The sequence below is a fragment of the Triticum urartu genome, chromosome 5 (assembly GCF_003073215.2).
Source record: "Triticum urartu cultivar G1812 chromosome 5, Tu2.1, whole genome shotgun sequence".
Taxonomy (NCBI): Eukaryota; Viridiplantae; Streptophyta; class Magnoliopsida; order Poales; family Poaceae; genus Triticum; species Triticum urartu.
In genome coordinates, this window is record NC_053026.1 from 376546006 (window position 1) to 376558575 (window position 12570).

General features: G+C 41.0%; 1 protein-coding gene across 1 annotated transcript; it reads left to right on the top strand.

The window, feature by feature from the left end:
- The first annotated feature begins 1192 nt into the window (after positions 1 to 1192).
- LOC125509133 (aminopeptidase M1-C-like) lies at positions 1193 to 10740 on the top strand. The gene is made up of 22 exons (XM_048674023.1): positions 1193 to 1401; positions 1647 to 1749; positions 1869 to 2055; positions 2150 to 2243; positions 2386 to 2539; positions 2752 to 2856; positions 2945 to 3061; positions 3481 to 3594; positions 4358 to 4559; positions 4956 to 5041; positions 5130 to 5246; positions 5661 to 5774; positions 6543 to 6725; positions 7973 to 8255; positions 8329 to 8450; positions 8540 to 8637; positions 8896 to 9073; positions 9150 to 9264; positions 9349 to 9416; positions 9533 to 9610; positions 10094 to 10168; positions 10281 to 10740. Exons 1-22 carry the CDS (start codon positions 1193 to 1195, stop codon positions 10461 to 10463), a joined length of 2985 nt encoding a protein of 994 aa, XP_048529980.1. The 3' UTR covers positions 10464 to 10740.
- Positions 10741 to 12570: the final 1830 nt, after the last annotated feature.

Genomic DNA, 12570 nt, shown 5'->3' on the forward strand with positions numbered 1-12570 from the left:
GAAGCTTTAAGGGCACGTGATACTTACTCATAGACATTTTGATTAATTATATTAGATGTATGTATGAAAACGGCTACATATTGTGAAACAAAATATGCATATTTAAAATAAACTAGTAAATGATTTCACATTAATAGAAATTAATTACATGTTTATAATAGGTAGGATATCAACTGCATATCAATTACACATTTATATTTAGGTAGAATATTCAATTACATTTTAATTGCACGCTTATATTGGATAGGATATCAATTATACCTTAATAATGTGATTAGCATAAACGTTGACACATTGTAGTATGATATTAACTGCTTGCTAAACATGTTAAGTGTTATCATTGAGACAATTCTTTGATGGTCGAGATTAATTGTATCTGCCCTTCGGGTGCTTTTATATCGAAAACACTAACTGGCCAATGTTCTCTGGAGGTGACGGCAAACGACCGTATTTTTTCACAATTTTAATTGCGACGCGAGATAAAATGGTGACAGTTTTTTAAGAAGAAAATGCATTTCTTAAGGAAACTGTCATATTGTTCTAAAAAATTGTCACGCGGTTTACAAATGTCACCCCCTCCCAGTGAATGTTTGCTGGCTATTGCTGTTCTTTTATATTGGTATAGATATAGATATGATTTGGATACAATATATTAATACAATACTAACAAAAATTCATGATTAATAGTTTGTTTTAAAATCACATTTGGATGTATAAAGCTTTTGTGAGCAAAATTTGGATGTATAAAGTGAGTGCGCTATTTTAGTGGTACTAAAAATGGAGATAATCCATTTTCGATAAGTGCCTTAAAATGCGTAAGTTTGTAATAAGAAAAAAAATGTAAAAGCTTGTTTTTGTTTTTTTGCTTCCTTTGCTTCTCTCGTCTTTTCTCTTCCCTCGCGCTAAACAACAACGGGCCGGATGTACACGCACGCAGGGCGCGAATCTCAAAGCATCTCCCGGCGCGCCTGCGGCGGCCGGCTCGGCGGAGCAGTTCCGGGGCAAGGCGCGGCTGCCGAGCTTCGCCGCGCCGCGCCGCTACGAGCTCTTCCTCCGCCCCGACCTCGTCGCCTGCACCTTCTCCGGCTCGGTGGCCATCTCCGTCGCCGTCTCCGCGCCCACCCGCTTCCTCGTGCTCAACGCGCTCGACCTCTCCGTCAACCGCGCCTCCATCCGCTTCCAGGTAAGAAAAATGAAATTCCTTGAGACCTCCTCGCCCTCTTCTAATCATCCTTCGCCGGTACGGCTCTCGCAGGCTTTGGCGCCCACGGAGGTGGTGTTCTTCAAGGATGACGGCGTGTTGGTGCTCGGGTTCGCCAAGCAGCTTCCCCTCGGCGAGGGCCTGCTCAAGATGGACTTCAACGGCATTCTCAACGACGAGATGAGAGGATTCTACAGGAGGTATGCGACGACTTCTTTCTGGACTCTACCACCCTACATCATGATCAGCGAACCTCAACACATGTGATTTGTTCTAAATTTTAAGTAGAAAATTACAAAAGGGGAAAAGTTGAACTGTGGTTTGGAAGTTCACTGTGAAGGCATTATAGTGTTATGATCTATTTCTGAAATAAGAGTTTGATCGAGCACTTTGGTATGAATGCCTTTCCTGCTATTTATGCTTTTCTGATTTCATTTGATTGCAGTAAGTACCAGTATAAGGGGAAAGCGAGAAACATGGCGGTGACGCAATTTGAGTCCGTGTATGCGCGGCGGTGCTTCCCCTGCTGGGATGAGCCCGCATTCAAGGTGATTATATTTGATAGCTGGAAGGATGACTTTATGTTCCTCAAATACGTGCACATAGAGCATCAGTGAGGTTAGATATATTTCATAACATATCTTGTTTTGCCGTCTCGATTTTCCAGGCTAAGTTCAAGCTAACACTTGAAGTTCCATCTGAGCTGGTAGCACTGTCCAACATGCCAGTAGCTAACGCGACATTTGCTGGTCCTCTCAAAACTGTGCGTTACCAGGAATCGCCACCTATGTCAACTTATTTAGTGGCCATAGTTGTCGGTTTGTTTGAATATGTAGAGGGTATGACAACAAAAGGTATCATCTCTGTTTCTGAAATCATCCATTCAAAGAGTGTGCATGAGACCTTTCTCTTTCCCTTTATTTTATTTGTTTGTTTAATTTTATTCAGGCACGAAAGTTCGTGTGTACACTCAAATTGGTAAGAGTAACCAAGGGAAGTTTGCACTAGATGTTGGAGTGAAGTCGTTGAATCTCTATAAAGAGTAAGATCACAATCTAGCCGTGCTTCCACACTTTGGTTTCTAACGGATATGCATGATTGATGTTAATGAAATACTGTGTCAAGCCGTGGTTGTTGCTGAAACAGTAACATTAACAAAAAAACTCTTTTCCTCAATTGTTCAGTTACTTTGCCACTCCTTATCCACTCCCCAAGTTGGATATGGTTGCTATCCCTGATTTTGCTCCTGGAGCCATGGAGAACTACGGATTGGTCACTTACCGGGAAGTAGCTTTGCTTTTCGATGACAAGTCTTCATCAGCATCCAGCAAACAGAATGTATGTATCATAGCTCACTTATCTTTTCATCGTTTACAGTTCACCTCTTAACTAACTGTGTGATGTTACTATACATAAATCGGTTTAGTAAAAAAGCTACACTATATCATGATCATCAATAATTCGCTAATAATTCCTAACATTTTTTCGTAATTAAACCTTTTATATGTGTAAACCCTTTTTATATTAACCACAGCATGTATTTTGTTTAGATTGCAATTACTGTGGCACACGAATTGGCTCATCAATGGTTTGGCAATCTTGTAACCATGGAATGGTGGACTCACTTGTGGTTAAATGAGGGATTTGCTACATGGGTAAATCAATTCGATCACTCAAAAGTTAAAAGAATGAGATATCAGGTTACCAATGTATACTGAATGAATAGGCTTTTTGTTTTCCCAGATGAGCCATCTAGCAGTAGATTCTTTTTTTCCACAATGGAATATCTGGGCACAGTTTCTTGATCGCACAACCACTGCTCTCAGGCTGGATTCACTCGAGGCGTCTCATCCTATTGAGGTAATCTCATTGTTTATTACTGTGCCATAGCCTGCTCCGGTGGTTGGATATGTTGTGGACTACATTCTCCAAAACCATAGTTGTCAATGTCATTCACTCTACTATCATAGAAGTTCAAGAATCTATTTTAAATTGTAAATTTTGACAACGGTATGTTCAAGTAACGATAGTGCATAGTGCGCAATATGCTATTACCAACACATTATTGGCCGATTCATGATTGACTCATAAAATTTCTATGGAATATTAAAATTGATGCTTAAGTATCTCTACTCTGACAAGTGGCATCTTACTTTGGGGAGCAACTTCAGTCAATGCATCAACAGAGATTCAGTTCATGGCATTAACATTTTCACTTCTCTAATTCTAACTTGTGATTCATTTTATACTTTCCACTATCCTTTTTCCTGGATGCTCAGGTTGAAATACACCATGCCAGTGAAGTTGATCAGATTTTTGATGCTATTAGCTATGACAAGGGTGCTTCTGTTATTCGCATGCTACAAAGTTATCTTGGCGCAGAGCGTTTTCAGGTCTAGTACTGCCTCTACCTGAACTCTAGAAACTCGTCACCGACTCACTCTTCTTGCCTAGATTTCGCATTCTTTTTCTCGTCATGTAGCTTAAAAGTATACAAGATCACTTTCAGCCAGTTTATTTTCTTCTTTATGGAAACAGTGATACTTTGATGTCATTTCCCCGCTATTCCATCTAGTGGAAACACTAGACGACTCCATGGCTTGTCCATTGCATAAAATGTCTGTATGCTCTTGAATCATACTAGTTGGTAAACATGCTTTTGGTCAGCAGTGTTTTAGGGAGAGATTGTTCTCTGAAGACATATTCTAGGAGCAAAATGACCATTTCTTCATAGACTATCCTGCCCTTGTTTAATGCATACAAGCATCATGTGACCATTTGTACTTCACCGATCACATGATTTAAGGGGGATGGTTTGATAAATTAGCATGTAGAGACAGATTTGTCGATATAGGTGTGATGGTCATCTTATATATTGTTGTAGCATGTGTCATGCTCACAGGATAACATTACTTGTTCACAAAAAAAGGAGTAAAATTTAGCGATCGTTGACTCTTTTCTTGATCATATAATGAATCTATCAAACTGCACACTAGCTTATTATGTTAAAAGTCAATTTTTAATTAATTACATTATTTAGTGAAACGAATTGCTGCACTCTCCTTTCTGTATAATTTCCCCCTGCTACTCTTTAACTCCACGTCGTTCTCCTAGTGTATTCTCATATGCTATAAATATGAAACTGTGTTCTTTCAGAAAGCAATGGCTTCATATATGAAGAAATATGCATACTCAAATGCTAAAACCGAGGACCTTTGGGCTGTTCTTGAAAAGGAAACTGGTGAACCTGTCAAGGATTTGATGACTACATGGACGAAGCAAAAAGGTTATCCTGTTATTAATGCAAAAATTAAAGGGAATGACATAGAGATTGAGCAGGTAATATTTTTTTTTGCAGGTGAGCAGGTAATAGGTTATCTTACATACCATCCTTCGTATCTATCATGCATTCATCATCACACGACTAACCAAGTATGCATTTGTTTGGTTAATATGTCCTTGCTATTTAGTTAAGTTCTAGTCGTGGCATGCCATTTAGAGTTTCTTCTTTAAGAAAATCATCTGCTAACTGGTTGTGGCAAAAGCTTGACCAAACCTCGATTTTTGTTCCATACCATTTTGTGAATGTATAACTGACTGTTATAACTGGTCCTCTGAGAATACTGTACTCAATGATGTCAAAAACTGGAAATATTTTACTGCCCCTACGGCCATTGATCTGTCACTTGATGCATTCACGTATTTACACAGCAGCCCTAGTATCTGATCATATATTCTGGGGTATGGTGAACAGTATCAAGAACAACTTACAGGTTTGGCAATCTTGTAACCATGGAATGGTGGACTCACTTGTGGTTAAACGAGGGATTTGCCACATGGGTAAATCAATTCGGCCACTCAAAAGTTAAAAGAATGAAATATCAGGTTACCAATGTATACTGAATGAATAGGCTTTCTGTTTTCACAGATGAGCCATCTAGCTGTAGATTCTTTCTTTCCACAATGGAAGATCTGGACACAGTTTCTTGATAGGACAACCACTGCTCTCAGGCTGGATTCACTCGAGGCGTCTTATCCTATTGAGGTAATCTCATTGTTTATTACTGTGCCATAGCCTGCTCCGGTGGTTGGATATGTCGTGGACTACATTCTCCAAAACCATAGTTGTCATGTCATGCACTCTACTATCATAGAAGTGCAAGAATCTATTTTAATTGTAAATTTTGACAATGGCAAGTTTAAGTAACAACAGTGCGTACTGCGTAATATGCTATTACCAACACATTATTGGCTGATTCATGATTGACTCATAAAATTCCTATGGAATATTAAAATTGATGCTTAAGTATCTCTACTCTGACAAGTGGCATCTTCCTGTGGGGAGCAACTTCAGTCAATGCATCAACATAGATTCATTTCGTGGCATTAACATTTTCACTTCTCTAATGACTTGTGATTCATTTTTTACTTTCCACTATCTGTTTTCCTGGATGCTCAGGTTGAAATACACCATGCCAGTGAAGTTGATCAGATTTTTGATGCTATTAGCTATGACAAGGGTGCTTCTGTTATTCGCATGCTACAAAGTTACCTTGGCGCAGAGCGTTTTCAGGTCTAATACTGCCTCTACCTGAACTCTAGAAACTTGTTACCGACTCACTCTTCTTACCTAGACTTGGCATTCTTTTTCTCATCACGTAGCTTAAAAGTATACAAGATCACTTTCAGCCAGTTTATTTTGTTCTTTAAGGAAACAGTGATACTTTGATGTCATTTCCCCACTATTCCATCTAGCGGAAACACTACATGACTCCATGCTTGTCCATTGCATAAAATATTTGTATGCTCTTAAATCATACTAGTTGGTAAACATGCTTTTGTCAGCGGTGTTTTAAGGAGAGATTTCTGTTCTTTGAAGACATATTCTAGGAGCAAAATGACCATTTCTTCATCGATTATCCTGCCCTTGTTTAATGCATACAAGCATCATATGTGACCATTTGTACTTCACCGATCACATGATTGGAGGTGGATGGTTTGATAAATTAGCATATCGAGACAGATTTGTCGATATAGGTGTGATGGTGATCTTATGTACTGTTGTAGCATCTGTCATGCTCACAGGATAACATTACTTGTTCACAAAAAAAAAGGAGTAAAATTTAGCGATCGTTGACTCTTTTCTTGATCATATAATGAATCTATCAAACTGCACACTAGCTTAATACGTTAAAAGTCAAATTTTTAATTAATTACATTATTTAGTAAACGAATTGCTGCACTCTCCTTTCTGTGTAATTTCCCCCTGCTACTCTTTAACTCCATGTCGTTCTCCTAGTGTATTCTCATATGCTATAGATACGAAACTGTGTTCTTTCAGAAAGCGATGGCTTCGTATATGAAGAAATATGCATACTCAAATGCTAAAACCGAGGACCTGTGGGCTGTTCTTGAAAAGGAAACTGGTGAACCTGTCAAGGATTTGATGACTACATGGACGAAGCAAAAAGGTTATCCTGTTATTAATGCGAAAATTAAAGGGAATGACATAGAGATTGAGCAGGTAATAGTTTTTTTTTGCGGGTGAGCAGGCAATAGGTTATCTTACATACCATCCTTCGTATCTATCATGCATTCATCATCACACGACTAACCAAGTATGCATTTGTTCCATACCATTTTGTGAACGTATAACTGACTGTTATAACTGGTCCTCTGAGAATACTGTACTCAATGATGTCAAAAACTGGAAATATTGTACTGCCCCTATGGCCATTGATCTGTCACTTGATGCATTCACGTATTTACACAGCAGCCCTAGTATCTGATCATATATTCTGGCGTATGCCTGAGCGGTATCAAGAACAACTTACATGAATCTCATAGAAGAACTGAATTAGATCTTGTTCTGAAGTTGGAGCACTTTTAGGGTGCTCTATCTTACCACATTAGGGTTAAGAGGTGGTTTAAATCTGAGTCGTTGGTTGATGAAAATTTGAAGGATATTTTGGGCCCTAGTGCAGATAAGGCTAATAAGGAAACTTACAAGTAATTTGGTAAGGTAGATAGGCACAGACGTTTCCCTACAAATCACGAGAGACATGTTTAAATGCACATTACTTCCCATGTTCCCATCTCAGCCCAGGGATACACATCCTGCATGATTATTGATTTAAATCAGATGGTTGCCAAAAGATCTAGACCGCGGTTTTCTGCAGTTTCAGTTATGTATCGTTAATTTGAATGTTCAAATAATTTATATTTGGGAGCAATGAATTTTATGACAGCCTGAAATGGAAGTGTCAGATTCAGACTTACATATAAAGTTAGTATTATAAGGCAATAGGCATAAATTAATTATCAAATTTTAATCATGAAGTATGGTTTTTCTGTAGCAATGTACTTGTATGTTTAATAGTGATAATTTGGTATATGTGTTTATTTTTAATAAATCCAGACAAACAATTCAAGAAATAATCATTACATTTGTCCTGTCAAATGTGAGTCTCGATGTATAATTTGATGTGCAATGATAAATTATGGTATTAGGTCAGACTGACTTGCTTTCCTTAAATATGTTAATTATTTACAATTATTTCATGTATTGATGTGCCCACTTCCCTCTACGAGTTAGCCACTAGACCACTAGACCAAAGCAAAGAGAGGGTTCTCACAAAAGTGTGTCTTATTTTATATTAGTTAAAGTGAAAAATCTAATAAATGAAATTGTTAAAACTTGATCTCGTTGACTGATAGATCTCCGTGTATAATATTTTTCTCCACGAACTTGATGATTTCTGTTTGTTGCAGGCCCAGTTTTTGTTAGATGGGTCCTCTGGCTCTGGCACGTGGATTGTCCCTATAACTTCAGGCTGTGGTGCATATGATACACAGAAAAAGTTATTGTTGAAACTTAAACGTGATAAGCTGGTCATTGGTTCACAATGCGGTGACCGAAAGAAGGGCGGAAACTTTTTTACTAAGTTGAATGTAAATGGAACTGGATTTTACAGAGTAAAATATGACGATGAGCTTGCAGCTGCACTTCAAAATGCGTTGGAGACCAAGAAGCTCTCACTAATGGATAAAATTGGTAAATGCAACATGTGACCGTTGAATCTGCTTGTAATATTTTGGTGGCAGGTATTATAACATTAGCATTGCAGGCATTGTGGAGGACTTATATGCACTTTCTATTGCCCGCCAGCAAACATTTGCGTCGTTGCTACATTTACTCTACGGTTATCGTGGAGAAGCTGATTATAGTGTTCTTTCACACATAAATACTGTACGTAAATCCTGTAGGTCCAGTTGATTCTATCATGTTCAATTGTTCATGAAGATAAATCACCTATATCTTTTACTTTGGATTGGCAGGTAACCACAAGTATTGCTAAAATATCTGCTGATGCTACTCCTGCCTTGGCTGGTGACATCAAGCAACTTTTGATCAAGATTCTTTTGTCACCTGCAGAGTATGCCCCACCATAACTGCTATGAGTTTCTTAATGTGTTACACTCACAATATATCATCTCTTTTGTTTCACAAAAAGGAAAAGGAAACATAATATATCGTTAATCTTCTTCCTAACTTCTCATGTTGCTTGAACATTCCTTCTTTTGTGGCCGATGCATGACATACGCATGATTCTTTCATGTTATTACTTATTACTGTATATTTCCTACAGGTTCCTATGTTTCTTCTTTTTAACTATGTGACACTTATCTTTCAGAAAGTTAGGCTGGGACCCCAAGAAGGGTGAGAGCCACCTGGATGTAATGCTTAGACCACTGCTGTTGACTGCACTTGTCCAACTTGGACATGGTAAGACCATTAATGAAGGAGTTAGGCGCTTTAACATCTTCACACGTGATCGCAGCACTTCTCTTCTTCCTCCGGATACTAGAAAGGTCCTACCTTTTGCTATCACTTCACGTTGTACTCCTATGATTACTTCTTCCATTTGTGACTTGCGCTGTTCTGCAGGCCGCATACCTCGCTGTGATGCAGAATGTTAGTAGTTCAAACAGATCCGGTTATGATGCTCTCCGAAAAATCTACAAGGAGTCAGCTGAAGGAGAGGAAAGATTACAAGTCTTAGGTGTGTAGCCTTTTGACCATGTTAAACTAACAAAGCTTGCCCATGTTTTTGGTTGTTCTAAAAGCATTTTCTTATTGTTTCAAGGCATATTATCTTCTTGCCGGGATAAGGGTATCGTCCTTGAATCACTGAATTTAATTTTCTCTAATGAGGTAAATGCAAATATCATTACTTTCTTCCACAATTATAGTCGAAGGTCTCTGTGAGCTACCTTGTGTGTGTCAAGTTGCAAGCTGTACTCAGGTCTCATGCCTCTCTTGCTTGTCAGGTTCGCAATCAAGATGCATATATTCTCCTTAGAGGTATTCAACCAGAGGCACGTGAAATTTCGTGGAACTGGTTGAAGGTACGATCTCTTTTAACAATGAGGACCCTTTTATCTCTGTGTGTTGACATGTTGTTGATGCGTAAAAGTCGTTATTTCTGGGTCCTGTCTGGAACATCAGATTCTTGTAGGTATTCTAAACAAATAGGAATATCCAATCATGAGATGTTTCTTTTTCTACCAACTTCATTGAGATTTCTGCATTACAAAGAGGACCCAGAGTTCTTCTGTTTTTGTCAACAAGAATTCAAGTCAAGTGGCATATTTGCAAACAGCTGAACAATATTTGTGAATTTGTTTCGGGATCCTGATCTCTTTATATGGATTTCCCTTGTGAATGTATTTTAAGTAGAGTGAATTTGAGGCAGCAGCACCCAACCATCTATTTTTTGTGGTTTCTTCATCTGACACCTTAGGAGATGACTGATGGTTCATATTAGTGTTAGCAGACTGAAACATTTGAAAACATGGTGCTAACATTTGTCCCGTTCTATCTGTCTGCAGGAAAACTGGGAGCTCATCTCAAAGACATTTCCCGGGATCTCGGTGGCGAATTTTGTTAAAAACATAGTTCCATTGGTACATTTAATCACAGTTCTATTGCCCTATTTCCATGATCCATATTCCCCACTTTTGCAGGTATTATTTCCATGAGGTCATAGCTAATGTGAACTTCCTTGTTTCTTGTCAGTTCACCTCCAACGAGAAGGCGGCAGAGATCTCCAACTTCTTTGCAACCTGCACAAAGCCCGAATTCGAGAGGACACTGAAGCAGAACCTTGAAAACGTGCGGATCAGTGCGAGATGGGCAGAGGGCATCAGGAGCGAGCCCGGGCTTGCACAGACGGTGCGTGAGCTCCTGGACAAGCCCTGACGTGTTGCTGCTAGAGTGCTAGGTTACCGTTGTAGTTGGCAATAAGAATGCATTTGTGCCTTACCATGTGTGGAAACTGTGGCTTGAGATGATATTTGGTTGTACATTTGTAGTGGTGGTGGTAGTGAGTCAGTTGATGCCAGTTTGTAGCCAAATCATTGATTAGTATGAATGCATGTGGTGCAAATGGGTTGTATGAAGAATGAGAATGTTAAGGAGAAACTAGGTAGCATATCCATTAATGAAGATTTATGTGGATGGTGCATTTCATGATGAATCTAGACATGGTGGCTGGGGTGTGATATGCCAGGACTCAGATTCGGACATCCAGTTTATGGCTGCAGGGTCAGTGAATGATTTGGCTGATGCCTTGCACGCCGAGACCATGGCCCTTGTGTTGAACGAAATATTGGTCACGCCAAGTGCCGTACGTGACAGGTTCAGATAACCATTGCCAGGAGGTTTCCAACCGAAGATAGATTATGATTTAGCTCATATGCGTTTATCTTTGTAACCTTCTTTATCCCTTCTTCTTCAAATTGTAATCTGAATCAACTTCGTACGCTATATCAGGAGGTCGCGACCTGGCTATATAAACACGCAACCGTCGCCCAGGATGGATACAACGTTCCTCCACATGGTATACAGAGCCTAACTCTTCCCATCTAGCTTTTTTTCCCTCCTCTCCACCGCAGCTTCCTGCCATGGCCTCATTTGCCGCCACCACCTCCCCCCTCTCCGGCCAGATCACCGAGCGCCTCACCCGCATCAACTATATCCTCTAACGCACCCAGATCACGCCGCAGCTGAGAGGAGCTGGAGTCTTCGGGTACGTTGATGGAAGCATGGCGGAGCCGGCCAAGTTCGTCGTCAGCAAGGACAAGGATGGAAAGAAGGAAACCATCCCAAATCCACTTCACGCCGTCTGGTTCCGCGAGGATCAGCAGGTACTCGGTTATCTTGTGAATAACCTGTCCAAAGAGGTGCTCGTGCAGGTCACCTCCATCGCGCATGCACGCGAACTCTGGACGGCGCTAGAGAGCATGTTCTCGTCGACGTCGCTGTCCCGCATCAACAACATCCTCGCCGCCCTCACAAATGCGCAGAAAGGAACGCAATCGGTGGCAACCTTCTTCGCTTACATGCGGGGGCTTGCCGATGAGCTTGCCGCGGCTGGCAAGCCGTTGCAGGATGGTGAGTTAATCTCGTACATCCTCAATGCGCTTGACATGGAGTACCAGCCGTTGGTGTCCGCCCTCGACGCCCGCACCACCCCGGTCACCCTCGACGAGCTGTTCGGGCAAATGAGCAATTTCGACCAGCGGGTGGCTCTCTTCCAGGGAGCTGGCGCGGGAGGTGGCTCCAAGTCATCAGCCAACGTCGCCACTCGTGGTCGGGGCGGAGGCTCTCGCTACCGCGGGCCGCCTCGGAACGGCAAGGGCAAGGGCGTTGGCAACGGCAACAGCAGCGGCGCCAACAACACACGCGGCGGCCGGCCTTCCTTCACCAACAACCGAGGCCGGCGCAGCAACTCCTCCAACAACAGATCACACCCTGACACAATCAGGTGCCAAATCTGTGGCAAGCCGGGACACTCGGCAAAGGATTGCTGGTACCGTTTTGAGGAGGATGAAGATGACTCCTCCCAGGACGAGAAGGTGGCCGGAGTCGCTGATGGCTCCTACGGCGTTGACACCAACTGGTACGTCGACATCGGCGCCACGAACCACATCACCGGAGAGCTGGAAAAGGTGACCATGCGCGACAAGTACCATGGTAAAGATCACATCCACACAGCAAGTGGAGAAGGTATGAAAATTAGTCACGTTGGTCACTCAATCATTAAAACCCCTCATCGAAAAATTCATATTAGAAAAATTCTGCATGTTCCTAGTGCTTCAAAAAGTCTTCTTTCCGTTCATCGCATTGCCATTGACAACCATGTCTTCCTTGAGTTTCACCCTTACTTCTTTTTGATCAAAGATCAGGCAACGAAGAAGGTGCTATATCGAGGTAGATGCGTTCATGGGCTTTACCCCTTGATTCCGGAGATTAGAAGATTCAATAAACAAGTTTTCAGTGCCACCAAAGTGTCTTCAACACGATG

What these genes read in the sequence shown, in the direction of transcription:
- LOC125509133 (XM_048674023.1), top strand. Translation starts at nt 1,193, where the DNA reads ATGAAATTCCTTGAGACCTCCTCGCCCTCTTCTAATCATCCTTCGCCG. An exon ending in ATGAGAGGATTCTACAGGAG is followed by an intron (nt 1,402 to 1,646) that starts GTATGCGACGAC and finishes ATTTGATTGCAG; the next exon opens with TAAGTACCAGTATAAGGGGA. An exon ending in TTGGCGCAGAGCGTTTTCAG is followed by an intron (nt 3,595 to 4,357) that starts GTCTAGTACTGC and finishes GTGTTCTTTCAG; the next exon opens with AAAGCAATGGCTTCATATAT.